The 26908-nt window shown below is 44.6% G+C and overlaps 1 protein-coding gene across 1 annotated transcript in view; it reads right to left on the bottom strand.

Annotated features, from left to right (window-relative positions):
* The window catches only part of PID1 (phosphotyrosine interaction domain containing 1), a 214374-nt gene extending 188842 nt beyond the window's left edge, over nt 1-25532 (bottom strand). The window contains exon 1 of the mRNA XM_025890388.2: nt 25236-25532. Within this exon, the coding sequence (XP_025746173.1) occupies nt 25236-25265 (30 nt within the window). The 5' untranslated portion in view covers nt 25266-25532. The remainder of the gene's footprint in view (nt 1-25235) is intronic.
* Between the last annotated feature and the right edge of the window lie 1376 nt (nt 25533-26908).

The raw sequence follows: 26908 nt of genomic DNA, 5'->3' as shown, positions 1-26908 counted from the left end.
AGTTATAATGCTTTCTTTTCAGATCACATAAAGTTTAAAAAAATGTAAGCAAAGATTAACATTGGATACTTTAATCACAAAACTCACGTTTGGCATTGGGTCTTGGCAGAAAGCCCCACGTGTATTTTCTGAGACTAACTTACTCACTTATAATACAAACATAAGAATAAAGCAAAAACCAGCATTGTGTAAACAAAATATGTTACTTTCTAGTTCTCAACAGAAAATTAGTGCAACCTCATTTAACCACCATATCAGTGAGACTTGGGATCTTAGTGTAAGGCAGAGAAATCAGGGATCCTTGTCAAGCATTCATCACAATCCAAAAAAACCTCTACTCAGTAGCCTTTTTCCACTCAAACTTTTTTCTTCCCAAACTTTCAAGTATCATTTTTTTTCAAATACAGAACCAAGTATCCCTGATTCTTATCATCATCCAAACAATTGCAACCAGCTGTGAAAACTAGCACTGGACTCAAGTCTGTCTGTAGGGCGTCCCCTCAAAGCTACCAAGCGTGACTGTTTTCACCAACAAATATTCATGACCCCCTTTCCCAAAATTCTGACTCTGCCGACCACCTCTTAAAAAAAAAAAAAAATTCAACCCTACAAAATCCTTTAATAGTTCTTCATTTTAACTCAATCAAAATTATGCAACCTCTCCTAAGAAACCAATTATCTTCTCTCCCACTGATCTGTATTTAGTTGCCCAAATAATGCATTTACTGCAAATACGGAATATCTTTTTCCATCCCTGTAATCTCAACACATTGTCTAATCAGCAAAAGTAATTCTCCACATCCTCTTTCCTTCTCAACTTCCTCATAAGAACCTCATTTCCCAGATTTTCCATCAGAAGCTTCCTATAAAATCCTCCCCAATCTGTGTTTTGCTTCTGGCAACGTAGGTATAACATCTGCCACGGCATTAGTCACTTTCGTGCTTACAGAGGTAGGGAAACCATCCTGGAGAACCTCAAAACTCCATGACCAGAAGTTTCAGGTACTGTAAACAGAATGTTACTTGTTTTTCAATTGTCTAAAGTCAAAATCCCACATATAGCTCTGTCGTGTAACAAATTCCATCTCTGCCAGTAGGCATGTTTTTCTTTACACTTAAAAGAGCTGTCCAAACTAATTATGGCATTTTGCCTCTCCTCCTTGACAACACTCTCCAATACCCACCTGTGGTTTGAAACTCTTCTGCATGACTAAGTCCCTCGCACTGCTTTTGCTCTGAATTCAGTTTGGAACACATGACTTCATAAAGCTTCTCCCTTGGACACATGCCTCTCTATCCCAAGCAGAGCCAAAATGAAAATGATGTTTCTTGTAACACCCCAAGCTTCCTGGTAAATGCCACAGGTGTCTATAAATGCTCATGGACAAGGGAGAAAGGCAATTTGTTTTGCTTTGCCTAATTTCTCTCTCAAAACTTTTCACTAACAGTAATAATCCTGAAGGTATGGAAATGTTACTCATTTTAACCACAGTCTATGTTTGAGGATCCTACAAATATCCTGACAAATTCTTAACAATCACCTAGAGCACAAAACTGCAGTGCTCCCTACCAGGAAAATCAGCACTGGAGGTCAAGGGAGGGCAATACCATTCCTTTAATTAGCTGACTGCTAAATAATACTTCAACCTATTTTCCAGTTTACAAAACACTTTTTTTTCCCCTACACTACGTAGAACTCTGGTATTAGACTCATTTTACGGAACGAGGAAACTGAGGCTCAGAAGTTTGTGTGACCTGCCCAACGTCATAGTGAAACCACCTAGTGGGGCTGAAACTTCGATGAAACTCACATGAAAACATCCTGATTCCCAGGCTCATCCCTCCTTCATCATACCAGGCTCACTTGGGCCCAAGGAATATTTAAGTCCTTCTTATCATGCATCCCTCTACATTTTGGTTCCAGTGTGTCTGGTTGTTGGTTTCCTTTGGTGTTTTGATTGGTTTGTTTTGCAGACCAAACTGTGACAGGGACTTCATCAGGTGACCATGGACAAATAAATGATTTGTTCTCTTTTCTGTAGGAAGGCAATCCAAATTTGCATACGATAGCCATCACTGATTCCTGCCCAGGCTAGCTGGAGTTTAGAGAGCTGGAAGACCTCACCCGTGGCAATCCCAAGTAGAACCCTTTCCATTCAAGTGCTAATCAAGCATCCCTCAAATTCACATTAGCCAGAGCACCAGTAGTCAACACAACCCACCGAAAGGAAATCACCCTTCGTACTTCAGAGCCTCCAGATCATGAAACAACATGACCAGGGGAACTACGTAAGCCAATACAATCATCATTCGCATCACATCTAAAAGGAAACAACTGAACATCGTACAAGATGCCTACAGGGTCCAATTTCAAGTTCCTGAGTTCTGCTGCACAGAAACATGCACACATAATTGAGGAGTTAAGCTCTGCTACTTACATACCAGTCTGACAGTAAACAAGCTGGAAGTCAGTTCCTCTATTTATGTTGTGCTGTAGGCACCCACACCCATTTATTATCTGTGGGACAGAACACGCCACAAACCTTAGTGGCAATAAATAGTTCCAAAGGAAGAACCATCCACTGAACAAGTAAAAACATGAGTGGATTCCAAAGTACAAAGCTTTGCTGAACAAAACTCACCAGGCAGAAGGAGCCCTTTTAGAACCAGCTCCGAATCCTTTAACTGAAGCAAAATGTTTTTGGCAACTGGAAATCATTAAAATTTCCTATTTTCTGATTATCGCAAGTGCTTACCTCTGCACATCCGGTCTCCAGCTGGGTCTGTCAGAACAAGAAATCTCCTAAGGAAAGCCGGCTCTCACCATCTTTTCAGCCCAATTTAGCAATTTGCAAAATGGAGAAGGTTTGCCATGACAGAGGAGAAAGGAGGGTACCCTCAGCATGTGAAGTCCCCCAAAGTACAGACACTAACACACCAGCTCAAGGACAGAAACAGAATCCCGCTCAGAATAAGAAAACTTCTACCCTGGGAAAACAGAAAGAAAAAGAAAAAAAAAAAAAAAAAAAAAAAAAGGGCCAGAGAATTTCTACATCAATGTGTATATACGTGACAAACTGAATACAAAGCTCCACAGAGGAACAGAAATTCAAGAGTGAGGACTCTTAGAGAACACAGTGTATCCTGTAGGATTAGCTTCAGTTGTGAATGAATGAAACAGCAAAATAGCAGCAGTTTAAAGAAGACAGATATTTATTTCTCTCTCACATAAATGAAGTTTGGGATAAGCAGCCAGAGGCTGGTGTGGCAGCTCCCAGACATCCAGGTCCCAGCTGCCTATCCCTCTGTACCCTGTCCTTAGCACAGGGTCTCCCCCAAGATGGTCTAACCTTCAACCATTACATTCACATTCCCACCAGAAAAGAGCAAGAAGGGGCAGAGAAGCAGGTACCCTCCCTTTCAGACTCCTGTTGACATCCCACTGGCTACCACGAACTTGTTATGTGGCTATTAACTAGCTGCAAGGGAACCTGAAAATCATAAAAATAGGCACTCCCAATTGGCATTTGCAATTGTGCAAAGATAAATATTCCAGAGCTCGAGAGACTTCAGGGCTGTGCCAGCCATGTGTCCATCAAACAAATATTTACAGACTGCAGCCTCTTGCCAGGCACTGGGCTCTGCACTGGGTGTGTGGGGAGGAACAGAACAGAACAGAACAGCCCCTGCCCTCAGGCTTCAGACAGTTCAGGGACCACTATCCCCCAAACCAGGAGAAATGGCCTTTGCAAACACGTCTATGTACCGTGTTTTTGGTTAGCATTTTATTCTGAAATAATCTCAGATTTACCCAGACATAGCAAGAATGGTTGTACCCTTTACCAGATCGGCCAACCATCAACACTGGACGTTTCCTTTACAATATGTTCTTGCTCTCATGCCTTCATTTTCTCCCATGTCCCTTCTCCTTTCCCCTTCCTCCCCACCCCCATCTCTCCCTTCCCCCCTCCTCCCTCCCTCCTCCCTCCAACCCTCACTCCCTGCCTCCGCACCCTCTCCCTCCTCCCCTCTCTCCCTCCCCCTTTCTCCCCCCTCCTTCTCTCACATGCATTTGAGACGAGGATACAGACTACAGATGTCACCCCCCACCTTCACACCCAAAATGTTCAGTTACATGTTTCTCAAGAACAAGAACACTCTCTTGCATAACTGGCGTGAAAGTATGTCACCAACCATGTCAATGAAGTCCTTTAGAGCAATTCTTTTCCTGGCCGAGAATCCAATTCAAGATCATGCACTGCACTTGGTTGTCCCGTCTGGAACAGTGTCTTGGCCTTTGTCTTTCTTGGCATTGAAATTTTTTAAGAGCACAAGCCAGTTATTTGGTAGAGTGCATGCTCCCCAAACAGGAATACCATTCAAGCGGTACTGCCCAGCGCACCATATCAGGAGACACCCGATAATGGTTTGCCCAACTTGGGTGATGCCAACTTTGATTATTTGTTTAAGGTGATGCCCACTTGATTTCTTCACTGAAAAGCTGCAATTTTCCCTTTCTTCAATTGATCATTTGTGAAGACATACTTTGAGATTATGTGAATATCCTGTTCCAAATCAAACATCCACCCACCGGTTTTAGTGTTCTCTAGTGATTCTTGCCTGAACCAATCAGTATGATCATTGCAAAATGGTGAGCTTCTAGCTCCATCATTCTTGCCTTATTCATTAGTTGACACTGTGTAATAATGAAGAGCTTTCCCTCCTCACCTATTTATTTGTATCAGTTTGTATCAGAATAGCCTCATAGATTCTTATTTTATTCAATGGGCTATAATCCACAACAGCTATTATTTATTTTGAGGGTCAGTGTGTACGCCATTTGGTCAATGGAAATCAAGCTGGCTTCTGTTTCCTTTTGAAATAATCTTTTTCTTTCTTTCTTTCTCTCTCTCTTTTTTTTTTTTTTTTTTTTTTTTTTTTTTTTTAGAATTTCCTTGCTTTAGGGCACAACAAATAATGTGTTTAGCGATCCTGGACGCCTCTAAGTTTCTTGAAGATGCTCAACTAGAGATCATTTCATCTTACATAAGGAAAAGCAACCTAAACGTTTCTCCCCTCTAAAACTCAACCATTACCAAGAAACAGATGTAACCCTAAAGAAAACAGATTCTACATTTTATATTTTAATTAATTATTGTTTTTATGAATAGCTCTGAGTGTTGACATCTCTTGTATTACTGAAATTAAATATAACAGATAATATTCCTACAGTTAAGCAGGTAATAACTTAGCTACAAGATAAATACAATGTATGATATTTTGACTTAAATGTCAAGGAGATCCAGGATATATTCTAAAGAACTTAATACAGATTCATAGAATTGTGTGCTTCCCCATTTAAAGTTGGCTCTAAAGACAAATACAGGGCGCCTGGGTGGCTCAGTTGGTTGAGCGACTGCTTTCGGCTCGGGCCGTGATCCCGGAGTCCTGGGATCGAGTCCCACGTCGGGCTCCCGGCTCAGCGGGGAGCCTGCTTATCCCTCTGACCTTTCCCCTCTCATGCTGTTTCTCTCTCTCTCAAATAAATAAGTAAAATCTTTAAAAAAAAAAAAAAAAGACAAATACAAGTGTTTCTCTCTCCCCCTCCCTCCAACCCCCCACCACCCCTCCACCTTATGCAAAAGTCAAACTTCACTAATCATCCTCACTGATTTATAATGACATGTACGCCATACTACCTCTCTCTCCTTTCCTTCCAAAGAAATTAAGAGATGGCAAATACATTATAAAATATCATTAATTTACTGAACACTACAGAAATAAATATGTTCATTGGGCTTGCATTGTGCTCCTAGCTTTATATCCCACATATTATGCCAGGTGCAGAGGACATACAAGGAAGAATAAAGACCCAGTCCCCAGCCCCTAGGGCTTAGAGGCTTCTAGGACATGGAAGTCCACAAGTAATTCTAATAAAAAGAAAAACTAGAAGGAGCTAAGCAGGATGACTGCATTGTAAGAACTGTGGACACTTAGAAAAAAGGTATGATTCACTGCACTTGGGAGTTAAGGCAGAAGAAGGGTAGTTTCATCTGCTACGGGAGGAGAACAATCCCCTTGGCAGAGCATACAAGTGATGAAGGATATTTCAAACTAAGGAAACATTAGTAAAGGCATCGAACATAAAAACACACAAAATGTGGGAAATGGTCCAGGATGCACTAAAAGGTGTAGAGAGATGAAGATGGTACCTGACTTTGAACCCAAGCATCAGAGCAACTCTTCAGGATCTGATAGGACAGATCTTTGCAAACACTGGCCACAGACGGGAGGAAAGGAAATCTGCCTAATCACTAACATTTTTGTTCATTTGGCCTCGTTCCATACAATCTTCTCACATCCAATGTGCAAAAGACTGCAGAAAGAGGAGAAGAAAGAACAAGCAGTATCAACTAAATAACATTTTCCCAAATAAGAAATTAGCCAAATAGCATCTGTCCAAACAAACATAAAAATTCTAAACTTCTGAACACTTAGATGAGATTTTTATTTTAATCACAAAGAAAGTCTCCCTTTCTTAGTAATCCTGGCAATTTTCAACACATGCCATTGCACAACATGCTCTTATTAAAAGATGGGCTGGAAAACCATCTGAGATCATGTGGGACCAACATCAACTGATGGCTCATGTCAGAGAACTGTGTCAATTACAATATCTGCTCTCGGGGCGCCTGGATGGCTTAGTCGTTAAGCGTCTGCCTTTGGCTCAGGTCATGATCTCAGGGTCCTGGGATTGAGCCCCACGTTGGGCCCCCTGCTCAGCGGGGAGTCTGCTTCTCCCTCTCCCACTCCCCCCCACACACTCGTGTTCTCTCTCAAATAAATAAATAAAATCTTTAAAAAAATCTGCTCTCCCAACCAATATATGGTCACACATAGTCCTCATCCCTGAGATGTCAGCATTCCCCTGGGTAGGACTTGAAGGGAAGCTTTTGGGTTTGCAATAAAAGGGGACAGATGACAAAGGCTCTCCTCTTTTGCCCTCCACAGTCTTGGGATGGAAGTCTCCTCCATGACAACAACAATCTACTTTATATTTAACTGACTGAAACCTTCTTGAGCACAGGAACCACTTCTTGAGACCCACCTTATAATTCAGTTTGGCTCCTCACCTAAAAATAAAAGATCCATAACATTTGCTGAAAGTAAAGCCTGTGAGACAGGGACATGAGGGGAAGCATCCTGACAAATCCACCAAAGTCAGTGTGTTTTTACCCCACCCCTATAATCAGCATTAATCAAATCTACAGCCCCCACCTCTTTCAAACACCACAGTCCCTTTTAAGCCCACAATGATGTTGACCCACATATAAAACTTTGATACTCAGTACTTGCAAATATGCAGAAAGTCCAAAAGTCACTATGAATCAATAATTATTTTAAATAAATATTTCTTTCAATAAAGCACACGAGGTTTGAAAAGTACTTAATATATTTGCAAGGTATACATTTTTGGTCTATAGGAAATGCACATAGGGTTCATAGATTTTTTTTTTAAGATTTTATTTATCTGAGAGAGAGAGAAAGAGAGCACGGGGGAGGGGGTGGAGAGCAGAGGGGGAGGGAGAAGCAGGCTCCCCGCTGAGCAAGGAGACCCACACGGGGCTCAATCCCAGGACCCAGAGATCATGACCTGAGCCGAAGGCACTTAACCGACTGAGCCACCCAGGCGCCCCAGATGTCTTAAAAAAAATTCCATGACCCTCTCAAGTTCCAAGATCCATAGGTCAAAAAGTATTAATCCATAATAAGAGCATTTTATGTGAATCTACTGCATTGTCAGTAGACTACCCAAAACCCCAAGATGTGAGTTGTAACAGAGCCATGACTTTGCCTTCTGCTCTGGCCAACTTTAATCTAGTTTTAAATTTCTGAGGCAGGCTTCTGCTCCTATTTATAATACGAAGTTTAAAAAAACATGTTAACACTTATGAAATTGTTATGCTACATAAAAATTCCCGAGTCTGAGATGCCCATAAGAAATGCAAGAGACGAAAAATAATTTGCTCTATCACGCACTTTCTTATTTACCAGCAGGCATTAATAGTTTCAAATCAAAGTTAAATTTCCTATTTAGAGGGGCCAATGATTGAAATAAAATAGATAAATAGCATCAGTTTCTTAACATAACGAAAGCAGGCATCTGTTAAGCTCCAAGAAAGACTTTTTAAAGTGCATTTTACAAGCAATCAACGGTCTATCAATTTCTTCCAGGCCATGGATCAAAATGAACCCATTTGCCCTCTTCATCTACAACCCAAAAAATGAGTTTTGATGACCATCTAAGGCAAAGATCATGTGCTCTTAGCCCTAAGCCAAAATAAAAAGAAAAGTGAGAAGGAAAGAATTAAAAAAAAAAAATCCCCCAAAAAACAGTGGCTTTGAAGCGATGATCAAACTTGTTTTTGTCCAATTTAGCTGTGCCTTCCAGCCCACCAAAGAGCGTGTAGCCGCTGAAAAGGAAGACAGGAGAAGGGAGAGGTAGCCATCGCCCCCTGGAAGAGCTATAAAAAATGTCTGAAAGACACAGCAGTGAGCAAGGGAGCTCAGAGAAATGCAGGAGTGGAAAGAGCTTCACTCCTATTAGTCGTGAGGAAAGCAGAAGGAGAAGAGCAAGAAAGGGAGAGAGTCCACGCAGAAGGGAGAAAACACAGATATGGCCCCAAATCGCAGAGCACAGTCTACCTTACGGGTAGAGATCCCTGCAAATTAGGTTTTATTTCCAAAAGACTTCCTCCAAGTTTCTGCTGAACGCTTGCCCTGCTCCGAGGGACCCTGCCAGCACACATGTCCCCCCGTTCAGAGCACACACACATCTCACGGGCTAGCCTCTGTCCAACAGGGGCGGTAAATTACATTATGAAGAAAAACGCCAGTTCTCTGGGCCAAGGAGTAAAGAGATCAGCACCGAGTCTGGGCTATTTACCATTAACACAACAGAGAGAAGGAAACACCAATTAGTACGATTTTTTAGATTCTGTATTCTTCCTTCTCTAGCCCACCTTACTTCCAGAAAGCCACCGAGCTGTATCAGTCTGTCAACATCCTGAAACAGATATTGGCTGTACTCTATACGTGAATATCTAAGTATAATTTCAATTTCCCCAAGAGGATTCCCACAGGGGGAACACTAATTTGAATTTTCTTTGGTTGTACAACACTCTCCCAAATTTGCACTTTTGCAAAGCCATTCATTTTCTACAAAGCATCAAGCTCCTAGAGAAAAGACAAGGGGGTGGGGTGGAGAGGGGGGGGGGGGGGGGGGGCGGTGCCCAAGCTAACTGATGCCAGATAGACTTCCCTGGATTCTGAGAGCTTTGTTTTGAAGACTTCCGCCTTGTCTTAAATCAAAGTGGCAAAGCAGGTCTTGAAGACTAGTGAACTACATTCTCTACCCAGAAGGTCAGGGCTGCCAAAGTTGGACGTATTTAACTTTCTGGGCTAAAGAGCCCACATTGTCCTAGAGTGAACTTACGGAGCCATTCACATTTTTCACCAACAACTACAAATGTTTCTCGAGAACTGAGACTCAGCCTGAGACTGGATCTTTTTGGGTATTTTGGCCAAAACAGCTGTTTGCATCCCTGACACCATTTCTACCCCAGACTCAGAGACAACAGGGATTCATTTTATAATGTGGACCAAAATTACTTTATTTGTTTTGGACGTCATAAGAGCATCATTACTTAAAATGATAGGCCGCTTTTTCAGTACATAGATTTGGCAGAAAGGTGAGAGCGATATCCCAAGTTATAAAAACCTTAAGATTTATAGCAGATGCCAATAGCCAGGCCACACCCTTATAAACAACAAGGACAAAAATCATTCTCCAGCGATGGGCCAGAACACGGACGCTGCAGGCCAGGACTAGCGGATAATGAGAATTCTCTTTGTTCAGTGGCACTTATTAAAGTAAGGCTATGTGCAAGAAAAATTCCAGGCAGAGAAATGTCTGCACCCTTTCTTCATATCCCAGTGGAGCAAGCACACTTTTGACAAGGAAAGGGTACACATAAGGAAGGACAGGTGTGTGTCCACGACCTTCTGGCTGGTATCTCGGAGACCCTTCAAGCATGGCTGTCTCGCTTTTCTCCGCACACCAGCTCTGCTCCACACAGAACGTCTCAGGACACAGAATTTGAAGGCTGAACACCACTGGGTTCAAGGAAAATTCTTCCTGTATACCAATCAGGGTTTGCAATCAGAGTTTGCAGGGGTTGCAAGCAGTAGACACCAACTCCAGCTCACTGGAGCAGAAAAAAATTAATTATCAGAGTGATACCAGATTGAAAGGAGATACGGAAGGACCAAGCTCAGGAAGGATGGGGATCAAGAAGCTCCTGGGGTCTATGCAGCAGCACCACAGATCTAGGTGGGCAGAATAATCAGTTTTGGTGATTTCCAGCCTTTTTGCCACCCTGCTCGGGATCCCAATTTTGGGAGAAAGTGTCCGATTAACGTAGATAGCAGGATGCCAGAGCTAGAGGAGGGCGCACTGACAGTCCCCCTCCTTGAAGTACATGGAGTCCCCCACACACGGGAGAGGGAAAATAATTCCCAAAGGTGAGATCAGGGCGCTGTTACCAGAAGATGGGAAACGAAGTTGGGCAGGAAAAACCCACAGATGTCCACTTCAACCGCTACATTGGATAACAGTCTTAGCATTCCTACTTCATTGTTTATTTTTTTTCAACTTCCAGAGACGTCTTTGTCAAAAACTACAATTAATATTATCACCCAAGAGTCTGTGCTACGATGTCCCATATAAAGAACCATATGGTAACTTCTATGGTCTTCAATTTAGGAAAACAGCTGGGGCTCCAGATGAGTTGATGGAGAGTCTTCGATCAGATAATGAGAGCGAGGTAATTCATCATGTTTCTCTTCTAACTTAGGCTGCTGGGAAGCTCAGAGCTGGAGGCTTCAGGCTCAGTTATAGTAGCTATCCTCGGTTTTCTGGTACAACTAAATCCTTCATTATATGACTGGTATTTGAAGGGTTTTATTTCAGTCTTGTTTTAATGTGTCAGTGGTATTTCTATCTTTTACTGAAAAGTACTTCAAAAGCATTTGAATTTCTTTCTTTACTAACCAAAAACCTATCTTTCCAGAACTATATAAGGATCTAATACGTAACTATATTTTCTGAGTTTTTAGATTGGCCAAGAGCTTTATGTTCTGCAGCAAGCATTATCTCTTCCCCTTTCTGTTATGGCAGAGTTAACTCTGTGTAGCAGAAACTATTTCAGATGAATTTCTGGTTTTAAAAGGTGCTGGAGATGGGCACCTGGGTGGCTCGGTCAGTTAGGTGTTCAACTCTTGATTTCGGCTCCAGTCATGATCTCAGAGTCCTAAGATCAAGCCCCTGAGATGAGCCTCAGCATGGAGTCTGCTTAAGATTCTATCTCTCCCTCTCCCCCTGCCCTTCCACTGCTCGCACTCCCTTCCTCTCACTCTCTCTCAAAAAAATAAATAAATAAAAACAAAAGGTGCTGTAGGAAAACAGTTTAGATTAGACTAGATAAGAAGGAAAGACAGATAAGTAATAACCCAACTCTGAGTCTGATTATAGTGTGCAGTAATTTTCAGAATAGTTATTAATACAGTCATAAACTTTCATTGGAAGGCGGTCCAATGGAGGAGCAATAGGAAACCGTCTCCAACCTGACTAGACAGTCTAACTCAGAGGAACCAGGATGTACACAATGTTCGTGCCTTCAGGAACCAAATAGGTTGGTTGAGAGTGAGAGATCTAACTCATTGGTGTACAGCCACTTTCTGGTTAACTCCATGTACTTATAACGCTAAAAATAATCAGATCCCATAATTCTGCAGGAATGGGCAAGACTGGCAGCATATCTGGGAAGGTAAGTGAAGCTGCAGATCTACTCCCAAGAGGACCAGAAAACATCTACAGCATGGTTTTGAGTGGTTTGGTGTTGGCTTTTTGGTCTGGTTTTTTGTTTGTTTGTTTTATGTTGTTTTTGTTTGTTCGTTTGGTGGAATCAGGGATTCTTAAATATGAAGGTATTGCCACCATTGAAGATGTCTTTCAGTTTAAGTTTCCTGAAATAACATCTGAGCATTTCTTCCTAGGCTGATAATCTGCGAGGAAAATGCTGAAAGCCATTAAATTAAAAACTACTCTCCATCCTCTAAATTTCCCCCTTTTGGAAGCAATCTGTGCCAATGTTTGGCAGTAAAAATGCCCCCAAATGAGTCAATATTATAACAATGAGAAATTTCCACCTGCCTGGCATAGGCTATGCAGGAAACGGTGGTGTGGATTTAGTGAAAAGTCAGAGAAGCCTCCCACTTGTGCCTGGAAGCCTTACCCTGTGCTCAAGATCAGCACGTGGCAAGCACAAGGCCACTTGTAGTTCCCATGCTTCTGTGTGCCCTGAAGAGAAAGGGCAATGGTGAGTCCTTGCTCCAATCACACAAATTCTGACACACAGCTCCCTAGAAAGAGGGGAGAAGAGCTGGCTACCAGGCACCTGCGGATGGGCTGCCGGAGTTGTGCCTGCAGAGCAATGAATGATGTTAAGCAAATAAACATAATCACACAATCTTCTATTGCCTTGGTTTTTAAAAGTCAGAAGACCAAGAACCTCATCCTGATTCCAAGGACTACATGAACTTTGAATTTAGTTTTCCCACCAGCCACATGAAGGAGCTGATCTGGACCAGGGTCCCCAACCCAAATGTCCCAGGCCCATCAGCTTATGGGACTTAGTGACACCTGATCTATAAGGCCTGGGACAAGCTGGAGGCCACTTCCCCGTCCACACAGAACAGCGCCGGCTGGTGGTCACTATGTCAGAACCCACTGTGGCTTGAACCTCCCATTTTCTAAGAGAATCAGAAAGTCCAGATTTCCTTATAAACTCCTCTAATTTTTCAACCCTGGAAACTAATTTGTCAAGTTTTTATAGACACTGAAGGTGCCAAAGGAAATATTTTTGTAAGCTAGAGCCAAGCCTCAGGCCCACAGTTTGTCAACTTAAAGAAGTTCAAGGTCTGTATTAAAGCACTCTGGACTGCAGGATGCTTCTTCACAAAGGGCTGGCTTCTCTTCTCCCCTCATGTGGAAATTCACGGGGCACTGGCATCTCAAAGGCTACAAGAAGTCCTGCAGTAAAACAGACTCACTTCATTTCACCCACTGCTTCCCAAAAACTAAAGACTGAACCCTCTGTGGCAAGACCCATGTGAGTAGCTCGCTAAACTCATGCTCCATGGAACACACTTTGAGAAACACCAAAATCCTATTATCCACCTAGTCCTAAGATGCTACACGACTATTCCTAGTTCACCCTTTGGAACTGAAATGCGGGGAAGGAATTAGTATTTAGCGACTCCCAGTAATTGTCAGTTACCACGCTAAGCTCTTTGTAGTCCATACCTCAACGAGTAGTCAAGGGCTAAATGTTATTACCCCCATTTTAAAGTTGAAAAAAAAATGCAAATCAGAGGCCCTGAGGTAACTTCTAATAAGTGAGGCAGCCAAGATTTATATCCATGGGTACCCGATTAAAAACCCCATAGTCGTTCCCCTCTTCAACAGCCTATGTAGGTCACAGGTAACCAGATTCGTAGCCTAAAGAAATATTCTCTCAACTCCTCCCATTTCCCCCAAGCCGCCCACCCTTTGGCTTTGGATCTTCTTTGTTTTTCCCCCTCAAAGTTTCCTAGTCTTCATCTGAAAAACCTTAGTTTTCCAAAAGAGCCAGAAATCCACCAAAGCATTCAGCACCACTGAGCAGGTGTGAACATCGGATGCCCTTGCTCAAAAGAATAATGTTTCCATAGGCCAACAGCTGCATGGAACATGTGACCGACAGCTACATTTTGGGGAGCATGCATACGTGCCAGGGATGGTGCTGAGCGCGTGTGTGACTTCCTTCACCTGTCCACTTCGTCCTCTTTTTTATGCACATTCTTTACCCCCACCCCCCCAATCTCTCCTCTCCCTGGCTTTCCTGCCCTTCTGCTGTCCCTCACACCTCCATGTATTTCATTTCTTTCCTTCACTCCCAGAGTGACAGAGTTAGGAACAGAAGTCTCACATGTTACCTGCCATTTTTGGGGGTGACCACACAGCCTGGTTTGCCAGGGGACTCTGGTTTATGCCTGCTATGTCAATGTATTATTAATACTGTCCCCATCACCTCAACAGGACCTCAGCTGGACAATATGCCACATGGTCTCCTCAGATATTTATTGAGCAAATTCTTGCTCTCCTTGTCCTTTACTTTAAAAGGGATTGAGTCAAGTGCCTTAAATTTTCCTCCTTGAGGAGAAAACAAATGTTTTTAAACTAGATTAACATTTTTGTGAATGCTTCTCAGTAGCATTCCACTAAGGTTCAATGGCCATTGATAAAGTCACTATGTGCTAGCTAAAGCTTTGAGTTGCCATACTCATGAGAAGAATTATTTCATAAGAAATCCAGACCCTACATCTGCTAGGCACATCACATTCAGAAACTGGAATCAAGACCCATTCATGGTTTTGCATGATGTATTCTGTTTTCTATTGCAGGAGGAGGAATATCAAGATGGTGGTCCAGCCAGCCATGGGGCCACAACCCTGGAAATTCACCCATTCAACAGCACAATCTCCTGAGTCTACTGGCCACTAAGGTCAGAGCCAGGTGCTGGGAAAAGGGCCAACGAGGCCTCAGCGGACTAAACCATCTGTGCAGATTGGAAAGAGGTGAGAAACAAACCACCAGGAGCAAGAACAAGAAAGGGTCCATCCTAAATGAGAGAAGGAACAACGAAGCACCAACTTGAGCCGTCCACACTTTGGGTGGGATTTCTTCTTTTGCTCAACTACTAGTTTCCCTTAGAACCTTCAGGCAAACTGACACTGATGAAACATGTCATTTCAAGGACTAAATAAAGAAATGCTTTAAAAGGAGTGAATGGAACTCTAAGAAAAAAACAGAGTTTGTTATTTATATGCTAGGTTAGAATTTTAGTTTCCAGTTAAAAGAACGTGAAAGCTACAGAAAATTCACAGAAGTGAGGGCAGGAACCATGCTATTACTTAGTTCCCCCAACACCTAACACTGTGCCTGGCATACAGTGACTCCTTCACATACCCTTTTTTAAACAGTTTTACAGAGATATAGCCGACACATAATACGCTACGTAATTTCCAAAGTTTTGACATATATATAAGCCCGTGAAGCCATCACCATAATCAAGATGTTGAACACATCCATCACCCCCATTTACTCAAGCCCTTTTCAAATTCTTTCCTCGCATCCGATCCTCAGATCCACTGATCTGCCTTCTACCACCTTACATCCCACCAGCAGTAAGAGTTCTAGTTCATCCACATCCTTGCCAGTGCACGGTGTGGTTGAAATTTCTTTAATTTGAGCTCTTCTAGAGTTATGCAGTGATATCTCACTGTGGTTTTAATTTGCATTTTCTCCATGATTCATGATGTTCAATAGCCTTGTGTGCTTATTTCTTGTCCGTATAACTTCTTCACTCAAATTGTTTGGTTTATTTTTTTTTAACTGGGTTGTTTATCTTCTTACTATTGAGCTTTGAGAGTCCTTTCAATATCCTGGATGCAAGTCCTTTCTTACAGATATATGATTTGCAAGTATTTTCTCCCAGTCTGTGTCTTACCTATTGATTCTCTTGTCAAAATCGCTTAAAGAGCAGAAGGTTTTCATTTTGATAAAGCCCCATTTAATCAAATTTTATCAATCATGTTTTTGTTATTGTTCTAAGAAATCTTGGCCCGATCCAAAGAAACTTCGGGGTGTAATAGACCTGGTTATTGCCTTGATGTTAGGAATGTTTATGCTGATGTATAAAAAGTTACAAAGATTTTCTACTGTCTTTGTCTGGAAGTTCCATGGTTTTAAGGTTTTGCATTTAGGCCTGTGATGAATTTTGTTTTTGTATGCCAGATGTATGAAGTAAAGATTAAAGTTTGGAGTTGGTTGTTTTGCATGGGGATATCCCATTGTTCCAGCATCGTTTGCTGAAAAAGCTCTCCTTTCTCCAGGAAACTGTGTTCTTCACACCTCTGCTAGAATTGTACACACTTCTGATCAAAAAGTGGAATTCTCACAGAAGGCCTTCATTAACAGCTGCTAAAACATAAAACATGCATACCCCTAGATGTAACAATTCCTGTCTAAAGAAATACAAGTGTAAGTACATAAAGGCCTGCCTAGGGAGTTATAACAGTATTATCTACAGGCAGGAGAACAACAAAAGAACACAGACATGCCCCAGATACACCTTGATAGAGGAAGGACTGAATAAATTGTGGGCCAACTCTACCGCAAATTCTATGCAGATACTAAAAGGAATGAGTTGGAGCTACGTTAGAGTAGTCCCCCCCCTTTATCCATGGGAAATACGATCCAAGACCCCCGGTGGATGTCTGAAACCACAAATAGTAGCACACCCTACGTATGCTGTTTTTTCCTATTCATACATACCTGTGATAAATTTTAATTTAGTTAGGCACAGTACGAGATTAACAATAACTGATAATAAAACAGAACAATCATAACACTATACTGTCATAGAAGTTCAGTGAATGTGGTCTCTGTCTGTCCCTCAAAATATCTTATTATACTGTACTCATCTTTCTTCTTGTAATAAGGTGAAGGATGTAGGCATTGTCACGTAACCTTTGACTACTACTGACCTTCCAATGATCTGTCAGAAGAAGGATCATGTGTTTCTGGACTGTAGTTGACTGCAAGTAATTGAAACCACAGAAAGAATCATGGAGAAGGGGTGGCCCACTGTACTGAAGAAAAGAGGCTACCTAGGAAACACTTTATAAAGTGAAAAAACAAATGCATAGTAATACATATATAGTATGATTATATTATTGAAATATATGAGAAAGACCTAAATTTGCCTCTATATATTTGTATATGTTTGCACAAACCTGGACTAAGTTGTGGAAAAATCACGACCAGACAGATCGTATGAGTTTCCTTCATGAGTAGAATGGGGAAGAGAGAAAGGGACAAGCTTATTAACTGAACATACTTCCCAGATGTCTGATCTGTTACCTTGTTATCCTAAGCAGCTATTATTTTGTAATTTTTCAATCAAATTAGGTATAAAATCGTAGCCATGACATGAAGCAGATAAGCCATTCCATTTGACATCCGTACAACCATTTGGAAAAAAAAATTCCCACTGCTTTTTTTTTTTTTTTTTTTTTTGGTGCTTGGTTCAAGTACGCAAAAGAAAATTCTAAAGTTAAGTGTTACGGACTGAATTGTGTCTCTCCAAAAATTCATATGCTGAAGTCCTAAACCCCAATACCTCAGGATGTGACCTTTCTTAGAAACAGGCTCATTGCCGATGTCATTAGCCAAGGTGGGATGGGGCCAGAGGAGGGTGGGCCCCTGATCCAAGATGGCTGGTGTCCTTCTAAAAAGACACACCCAGGGAGAAGGCCGCGTGCAGACCGGCAGTGTGGCCACAAGCCAGGGGATAGCTAAGATTTCCAGAAACCCACCAGAAGCGAGAAGGGGGGCAGGGAACAGACCCTCCCTCACAGCCTCCGAAGAAACCAACCCAGCCCGTCGGCTTGGTTTCAGACTCGCGGCCTCCGAATCTGCTGGTGCCGAGGACGCCCAGCCTGCGGTGCTTTGTGATGGCAGCGCTGGGGAGAGAACGCACTAAGCTACAGAGAACTTAGGCCCGACACAAACCAGCTACCCACCAGCAGCAGGGCCCCCGCGGCCCCGGGGACAATCCCCCCTGCCCCCCAGCACACTCTGAAAGGAGACGCGGGCTCCATGACCCCCCACCACGGGTGGCTCGGACCCAGGACATCACCCACACCTGGGGAAAAGCCAATGGTTCCTGACAGAAAGGCATCAAAGCAGGCGGTGGGCAGACGGGGCGACGCCATCTGTGGGTTTGTCCTCAGAGCCACAATCACGAAGAAGCTGCGAGGACAGGACCCGCACAAAGGGATCAGAACGGGTCGGTTCCCACAGAAGGATGCCAGTCAAGGAGCCTCTTCCTCCCAACAGCTCTGCTCTCCCTGCCCGGGGCCCGCGTGCCGCATTCACTCCTTCCCAAGGAAGAGAATGAAAGGAGAAATGGCAGTGAAAACTCGGAGAGGCTCTTCACCCGAAGACCCGCCGACCCCAGGGCAGCCCCGCGTGGACTCGGGCTCCTTGCGCTCCTTGCCATCTGAGCCACCGAGGCCACTGCGTGGAGAACACCAGCCTGGCCCAGGAAAGCAAGGGTGACTCCTCGCGACATTTACTTTGGGTCTTCAAAGTGAGTTCCGCAGTAGAAAGAGGTTCTTCTTTAAGATAATTTACACCGTTAAGTGAAACACGGAAACAACCCAGAGTATCCAACCAGATGCAAATAATCATCCAGACCATCATCTGGGGCCGCCCTGAATAGAATCTAAAGTCAACCCCCCCTTGTCCCTGCTGGGGAGAGTCAGTCACCAGTGGGCCTGTTACCCAGAGACCCTGCAGAGACTCTGACAACCTGGACTGTTTTGAAGATAAAACCCTAACCTTCCCTTGGCCTCCGCCTGCCTGAGAAAGTATCGTCGAGATCCTCCTTAAAGCAAACTATCTTTCACATCCCATAATTTTAATGACCAAAGTTAACTGCCTCTTGAAGCACATTTACTGTAGTTTCCGGAGGCGCTCCCTTTAGCAACACAAAACCCGTTTGCCGCCATTCCTGGGATGTTGACCAGAAGCAGATGAGGGAGAAAGAAGCAGTAATTTAGTTGTTTTATAATGTCTGTTTTCATTTTCTCTGAATCCACTGTAAATAAATTCACACACTCAGTATAAAATGAGCACACTATAGAGACACGTTCATTTTGTCCCAGTTTATGAGAGTCAGGCATACTTAGGCTTCCAGAAATACAGAGAACGCGGTCAAAAGCAATATGGTTTCATGAGTGCATTAAGTTTACTAGGGCTGCTGTAACCAATTACCACAGACGGGGTGGCTTAAAACAATAGAAATGGGTTCTCTCATAGTTCTGGAGGCTGAAAGTCCCAAATCAAGATGCCGCAGGGTCATGCTCCCTGCAAAGGCTCAAAGGAAGAACCCTCCCTTGATTCTTTCTTCTAGCTTCTGGTGGTTGCCAGCAACGCCTGGCATTCCTTGGCTTGTGGAAGCCTAACTCCATTCTCTGCCTCGGTCTTCCCAAGGCTTTCCTTCCTGTACCTCCTCTGTGCCTTCAAATCTCTCCTTAGAAGGACACCTGTCACTGGATTTAGGGCTCCCCTAATCTAGAGTGACTCGACTCGATTACGTCCACACAGACCCTATTTTCAAACAAGGCAACATTCCCAGGTAGCGGGGTTAGGACTTCAGCATATATTTGGGGGGGCGGTTCCTATTGGAACCTCCCTTATCAAAGCAAGACCTCAGTGGCAGCCCCTGAGGGAAGAGGAAGGAGCTCCGGGCCTTCAGGCCTGGGAGAGAAGACCTCAGCAAGATGAGTACCCCAAGTGGCACCAGCGTTAGGGGAAAGAGCTCCCCTGAGACTTCGGAAGCACTGAAACAGGCCAAAGGCATGAAGCCAGTCTGTGTCTGATTCCTGACACTGTCGTCTTCCAGTTCTTGGCCTGAGGGTTTGGACCTGGGGAATACCCTGACGTTGTATCACTGGTTGGCAGCTAAACGGGGATCAAAACTCCTTTTTAAGTTAACATAAAATGATAGGAACTAATTCCACTAGACTCAAGGAAGTCTTTGGACAACGACCTCAACTATTTCTTCGTGCTGTACTTAAACAAAGCCTCCGTTGAGATTTGGGCTCCGGGGGAGGGGAGGGCTGCGTGAAGCACACTGCAGTGTTACTGAGCGTTTCTGGACTACTTTTATTTGCTGACCACTGACGGACAACTCCCTGCATTGCCACTATTCGCTATTTGTGGAGTTGAACAGCCCTGTGGAACGGAGCCTGATTCCCCAGTCTGTCTGGGACTGACTCTTCCAGGACCCAATTTACAGGATTAATTTACATAGTAGGATGGGAGTCACTGCGAAGGGGCAGAGGGGGGAGGAGAGAGCCAATCTGGAACATCAAACAAAATGCAAAAGTTGCCTAACACCCCAAGATAACCCAGTACAGTCAACATTAAACAGCCCAATTAGGCAATGGGTAACCAGGGGGCAGAGGTGTTTCCAAGGCTGACATTTTGCAAGTCACTTGGTGGAGATTTCGCTGACAAACTCAGAGAAAGGTCCAGTGATGGCAATCAGAAATTTCAGCTAAAGTATGACATAGCAGCTTACTTCCCCCAAAGGTGTGAGCCACCCAAAGAGGGTAGCCCTTGTTGGCACAAGCAACCATATGGCTCATATGGCTGCCACAAGAAAGATGAAAGCCGCCTCTGAGCCACTGGGACCACCACTGCTATAATTCTAGCTCTTAGTAACAAGAGCCCCAGCATGTGGATAGCATCGTCTTATCCTTTTGCACTAGAGAAGTGGTTAAGAAGTAAGTTCTGAAGCCAGACCACCTGGTTCTGATTCCAGCTCCGCTCATTTCTAGCTGTCCAACCTTGACCAAATCATTTCACGTCTTTGGCTTTCAGGTTGTTTTTTTTTTCTACTATAAAATGGTGATAAAAGTGGCTATGGCAGATAAATGAACTAGATAACTCAAATAAAACTCCTTAGCACAGTGCCACACACACAGTATGTGCTCCATAGAAACGGACTGCTGTCATTACCATCCTTAATCTGTGTTCCTTTTGTCAATTTGGTCAGCCTGGAGAGTGTCATATCTGCCAAAGTCTTCTCTCTGCCCGGTGGGTCCGGTCTAACGTCCAGCTGGTCTCCAGCTCACATTCTAAAGGGTTCTTCCGTCACTTCTCAGGGGAAAAGTGAAAGGGGCATAATAATAGAGAAAAAAGTCTAGAACAATCCCCAGGCCTAGTGAAGGTGAAATCTACCAGCTAAGGCTGGGCAGAGAAAGGACAAGGTAATCCTGGGGGACCAAGTACTCTTACCTAGAATCTCCAAAGTTTTATCTCCAGTAAAACTTAAGTTTTATTTACTTGGACCTTTTTGCCAGCCCAAAGTTTCACCAGAAACCAAAGAAAGCAGGATCTTGTATTCTCCCTACCCTCCCTCATTTCACCCCGTTTTGTAGGTGCTGATGCTCGGTCACTGAACAAAATGAGAATAAAAAGGAAAGTGGTGAGGGCAGAGAATGATCCAGGCTGAGAAGCCAAAAGCCAGCTTTATGGATAGAAGTTCTGCATTTTCTGGATCTGCCACGGAAAAATTTCAACCTCAGGGAAGACAGGCAAATGATTAAATTGGAACCTCTAAAGAATGTCTCATAAGGAGCACCTAGGTGGTGCAGTCGGTTACATCTCTGACTCTTGGTTTGGGTTCAGGTCATGATCTCAGGGTTGTGAGTTCGAGCCAAGCATTGAGGCTCTGTGCTCAGCACAGAGTCTGCTTGAGATTCTCTCCCTCTGCCTCTCCTGTTAATTCTCTCTCTCTCTCTCTCTCTCTCTCCCTCCCTCTCCCTCAAATAAATAAACCTTAAAAAAAAAAGAAGCCTCGTGAGAAAACAGTTACATACTGACTCCATAATTAGAATTTGCTAGAACCTGCTTCTCATACACCTTCCTACTATCACGTTCCACTCCATCCTTGTAAGAACTACACCTCAGGCAAGGATCTGTTGGCCTCCTTTGTCTCAAACTCTGCCTCCATTCATTTTTCTTTTGCTCTCCTCCTTTCCTGGCCTGCAAAAAAATGTATCTGGAAGCTCACTGAAGACATATGCTCTGGGGAAATACACGTTTCTATGGCTAACGTCTCCTCACTCCTCTATGGATGAGTCTGTCGATTCTAACAGAGTCTCCTCTGCCCGAGATTTAAGACAATTGGGAAATTCATGCAAATTTTAAAATATCGAGGCCAGAAATAATCTCATCTCTATGTTAAAAAAACAATACATAGCCTTGTTCTACTGAAAAGTCCCCTTTATTTTTCTGAGAAGAACCTGTTTCAAATCTGCTTCTTTAAAAATTTATAACTCTCCCGAGTCCCTCCAAGAAAAAAAAGTCCACTGTGTAGTACAGAAGGTGAAGAGGGAAGAACTCATATTTATTCATTTTTAAAAGTTGGGGTGGTAATTTAAATCTTCACATCCCTTTTGATCCTATTATATTTTTAATGGCAGAAGCTCCCAGCCAGGGCTCGAGTGGGATGCAACAGAAGTTTTAACATTCAGGGGAGCAGATGAACTTGCCGCGGGGTGTGTGACTGAATGAGAAATGATCCAGCTCAGCCCTGTTTGGGGCAACAGGTCGCTTCGCCCATGCTGGATTTGGGTCAAGCAGCTACACCTCAAATCGGGAAACATCAGCATCATTTTGTTTGGCAAAGAAGTGAGTACTGATAGTGATAATCAAACCCGATCAAAGATGTCATTTCCTGAGCAAAAAAGGCTGGTTGCCAGCCCCAAATTAGCTAAAGAGTGACTGTCTGGCCTGAGCAAGATTCTGCCACACTCCCAGGACCACAGAGCCTTTGAAGAGGCAACATCTAGCTCATAAAATCAATTAAGAAAAGATGTCATTCTATTCTTCCCTCGCCTCTTCTGTTTCTAGGTATTTGCACAATAAATTGGTTCCTGAGCCCTTAGTCCTCTTAGGAAGCTCTGGGAATGCTTCCTTGAAGGATTTTCTGCACTCCAGCTCATCTAAATTGAAGTCTTACATTAAAAATTAATGAAGAAAAAAAAATTAATGAGGTTGTAGGAGAAGGTTAGAATTTGTGTAGGAAGGGTGGGGCTGTAACTTCATTCACGAGTGGGACTTATCATTTATCTCCCCATTGAACACAATTATTCATCACCATCTCCTTGGCCACAGAATCGGGGCAAGATAAAGTATCCCATTCACTAAGGAATCGGAAACCAACGTTCCTATATGGTGGTGCCTTGAGGGCAACTAGGAGAAGAAAAAATCCCAGACAGCAAACAGAGACCGTGACAAACATAACCACAAGGAATGTAAATAAAATATTATTATACGCAGTTCACTCACCACCTCACCCTCAACAACTCCCTCCCCCAGAAACAAAAAGTAAAAGCACACAAATTGTGTGTTTTGAAAAAAGAGTCGAGCTGCTATTTGGAAAGAAGCCACGACTATGAAGATTTTTTTTTTCTCCATTTGGCTCACTTCTACAATCGCAAGGCTTGAGCCGGACCTTTAAAAGAGAACCGGGCTTGTTGACTAATTTAAATTGGGGAAGCATGAAGTTGAACCTGGTGTTGGGAAGAACCTTCCAACAGGGATTTGATCTTCCTCAGTGATAAGACATGTTTACCTGAGCTTTCAAAAGCTCAAACCCCGGCTCTTTTAACATGACACTTCAAAATGAAATAAATGCATTGCAAGCGCAAACTGTAATAAACCAGACTCGTGCCAAACGCACATGTGTACATTTCACAGAAGAGCCAGGAGGACATTTCTAGTAAAGGAACGATTGCCATGCGGAACGCAAGCCAGAGCTCTTGCCTGCCAAGGGTCACGTGCTCCGGAGCACACAGGAGTCCTTAAATGAAACAGGCCGGTAGAAATAACTTCAAGAGACAAAATCCACAAACTTTGCAGAGGCACAGAGCCCCAGGCCAGAAAAGCCACTTCCAGGAACTCTGGCCTCATCTCTCTAAGGACTTCTAAGAGCTACCCTCCTCACTTGAATGGGGGGACCTTCCACCCCATTCAGTCACCCCTTCCTTTAGAATAGAAGCCATGCCCTGAACCGAAGGGGGGATTCAAATGCACAACTGGTAACTGGTGTTACTGCCAAAATACATTCACTGACCTCTGGTCAGTCATTCAGAGCTCGATGTGATACTCTCTTAGTAGGATGAGGAGGTTAGAGGTTGGTCACCCACCACCTTGTTCCCAAGGCTAAAAGTCCCTTTTCTTGTTTAGTCTGTTTGAGACCCTGGGGGACTGGCCTAGTGTCTCAGGTTCTGTTAATATGAACCCACTCCCCACAAATCCACAGGCCCCAGGGAGGCTTAGAAAGGGATGGGGTGGGGGGCATCTGTTTCTGCTAAATGCAATGCCCTCTGCAAGTTGACCCTCAATATGAGAACTCTCAGGCAAAGGTTAGCCTCTCCCAACATCTAAGGGACAGTCTGCATTCTGCATTTGGGAGCTTTGAATTTTCATTGAGAAAACTCCCAAGCCAGCCAGGGCTCCTGGCCTCCACTGTTCTAAGACTTCAGACCCACTCAGCCTCCAATGGTGCTATATTTTACCACTTAAACGCTTCTTCAGAGTTTACTACGAAACAATGTGGCTCTGAGTCTGCCAAAAGTTTCACTGCAGGATTCAGTGGATTTTATCTGGCAGAGTAGCTGCCCTCTCTCTTGAGAATATTTGTGAGCAAAAGGCAGTCATCAAACCTTGCAGTCTGGGCAATTCTAGGGTCCCAACTGTCACTGGAGGAACTCCTTTCCGTAAACAGCCCTCTTTTTCATTTTGACCCCCTTCCCAACACCCCAACTTCAGAATCCAAATTAAAAAGGCAGTCTGTCATTTCAGTAGACCGCACTGAAAAACTTTTGATGGGATGACCCAAGAGCGTAAGTATTCCTGGCTGAACTTAACTTCTGATTTCCAAAATATATGGGGGAGCTGAAGTTCAGGGAAGATGAAAGGAGAGCACCAACAAATAGGAAAAAATGAAATAAAATAAAATGCATATCATGGCCAAGCCAAAACAAGTTTGATATTTCCAAATTATACTGGCAAATGGATGCTTTCACACATCATTTGCTCTGTCTTTCCTGGAGACAAAAAAGAAGAAAAAAAAAAAAAATCTGGATGCAAAAACCCCAACCCCAGACCAGTAAATTGTGTCAGTGGAAAGCAATCTAAAATTGCTGGTCAGAAAGTGCGACCTTTTATCTATCAACACGCACACAAACACCCGAAGCCAAAAGTTGTAACGCCCAAAGCGGTGCATTTGTCAATTTATCACCCCTCTCGCCCCCGTCGGGTGCCCGGCGCTGGGGTAAGTTGACAGCATCTTGTTCTTACCCAGGCGTCTCACACGACCGCTCTGGGTAAATCGCCGCCAAGTGGGCAGAGGCGCCCCCCCTCCGCTCCTCCGGCCGGGGCACCTCCTCCTCCAGGCTGGCCCCCGGGCCGTGCGGGTGCCCCTTACCTGCAGGCGCTCGGTGGCCGGCTGCCACATCTTCCAGCCCAGGGTTTGGCAGAGGAGACGCTGGCGAGACTCTGGATCGCGCCGGAGGGCGAGGGGCTGCGGTCCCGCTTTACATCTGGGGTCGGTGTCCGCTGGAGGTGCGTCCGGGACCGGCCGCCGCCGCGGGGTGGGCGCTGGGGGCCGCGAGCAGAGGAGGCGGCGCCGCGCTCGGCTGCCGGCAACTTGTGGGCACGGCCGCGCGCCGGCTGTCCTGGCGCAGCTGCGAGAGGACTGCGCAGCTCCGCCCGGGCCCGCGAGCCCCCGGCGGCGGCCCTGGCCGACCCCTCCCCCCGCGGGAGCCCCGGGCCGGATGGGGTCCGGGAGAGGGGTCAGGCTGGCTGGGGAGGGCCGGGCCTGGAGCTCGGGGGCTTTCCTTGTGACCTGCCAGGCGCTGTGCTGCGCCACAGACTTTCCATTCATGCTTCCAGGTCGAGTTAACTGAGCAGCTATTATGCTCCAGCCCTATACCGGGTGCTGAGGGATACAGCGGCGCAGAACAGAAGGCAGGAGAATGTTCCCCCTCCCCCCTGAGCTTTCATTGGAGTTGGGACGCCGGTCATTGACCCAGAATATACGTGAAGGGGTACTGGGTCAGGTGGTGATGAATGTTAGGGAGAAAATAAAACAGGACTGATGAGGGAAGAAGGGGAGAGGAGAGAGAATTTAGATTGGGGCCCTGGAAATGTCTGGACTAAGGTCCAAAAATGGACGTGGTGAGGGATGGCATGCTGGGCAGAGGACTAGGGTGCCTGTACCTGGGTAAGGAGGGTAAGCACAAGGCCCCCATCCCTCGTGCCTTCCGAGATCTGCCAGGGGCTGCAGGAGGCTCGAAGAACCCAAAGCTAGGGGCCGCTGTGGGGCTCCCAGGCCTGGAGGCTCACAAGCTAGTGTTCGCACCATGATATAACTACTTTCCTAAACATGGCTCTTGCCATCCTCTTGACAACCAGGCAAGATAAGTATTAAAATATCCCCATCGTATGGATTAGATAAAAGAGGCTTGCAGAGTTTACGTCACTGTCCAGGTGACACAGCCAGTGAGTGGCTTAGCGTGTGCACACTCAGATGACCTCCAGGCGAGAGTTCTTGACTAGCGCATGTAACTCCTCTGACCATGGAACGCCTGGGAAAAGGGGCAGCCATCTGGGCCTGGGGGTACGATGGGGAACTTGGCAGGATGGAGAAGCTAAGCTAAGCCTGGAGGGCTGATAGAGTATGGGCAGAGAGCATGGTGGGAAATGCTGAGGGACAGAAGAGCACAGTATATGTGGGGGCCCAAAGCTCCTGAGAGGCAGGGTCCAGGGAGTAGCGGGGCTGGCAGGGGAAGGCTTCTGATAACATACGGCACTGGGACACGTGCACAGCCTGAGTCCTGAGCCACCTGTGCACTATCAAAATTAACACCCCATGTCCAGAAGAATCTGTGCTATCTCGTGCATACGTAGCATGATTTCCAGATATCAGAGCACTCTGGAATTCAGCCCTCAGCTTATCGGATCCTCCTAGCATATCTCCCAAGGCTTGGGGAACACAAGATTCATAGAATCACCCAGAGGAGAGCCGCACAGTGAGGATTGCAGATCCAGGGCCCCTGCCTCCCACGGTGTCCTTTACCAGGGCTCTATACGCAGCCT

The sequence above is a fragment of the Callorhinus ursinus genome, unplaced genomic scaffold (genome assembly GCF_003265705.2).
Source record: "Callorhinus ursinus isolate GAN/ISIS: 27379988/994484 unplaced genomic scaffold, GSC_fseal_2.0 scaffold2, whole genome shotgun sequence".
Lineage (NCBI taxonomy): Eukaryota > Metazoa > Chordata > Mammalia > Carnivora > Otariidae > Callorhinus > Callorhinus ursinus.
The sequence above is the reverse complement of the archived record's forward strand: the minus strand, read 5'-3'. Positions and strand labels throughout refer to the sequence as shown.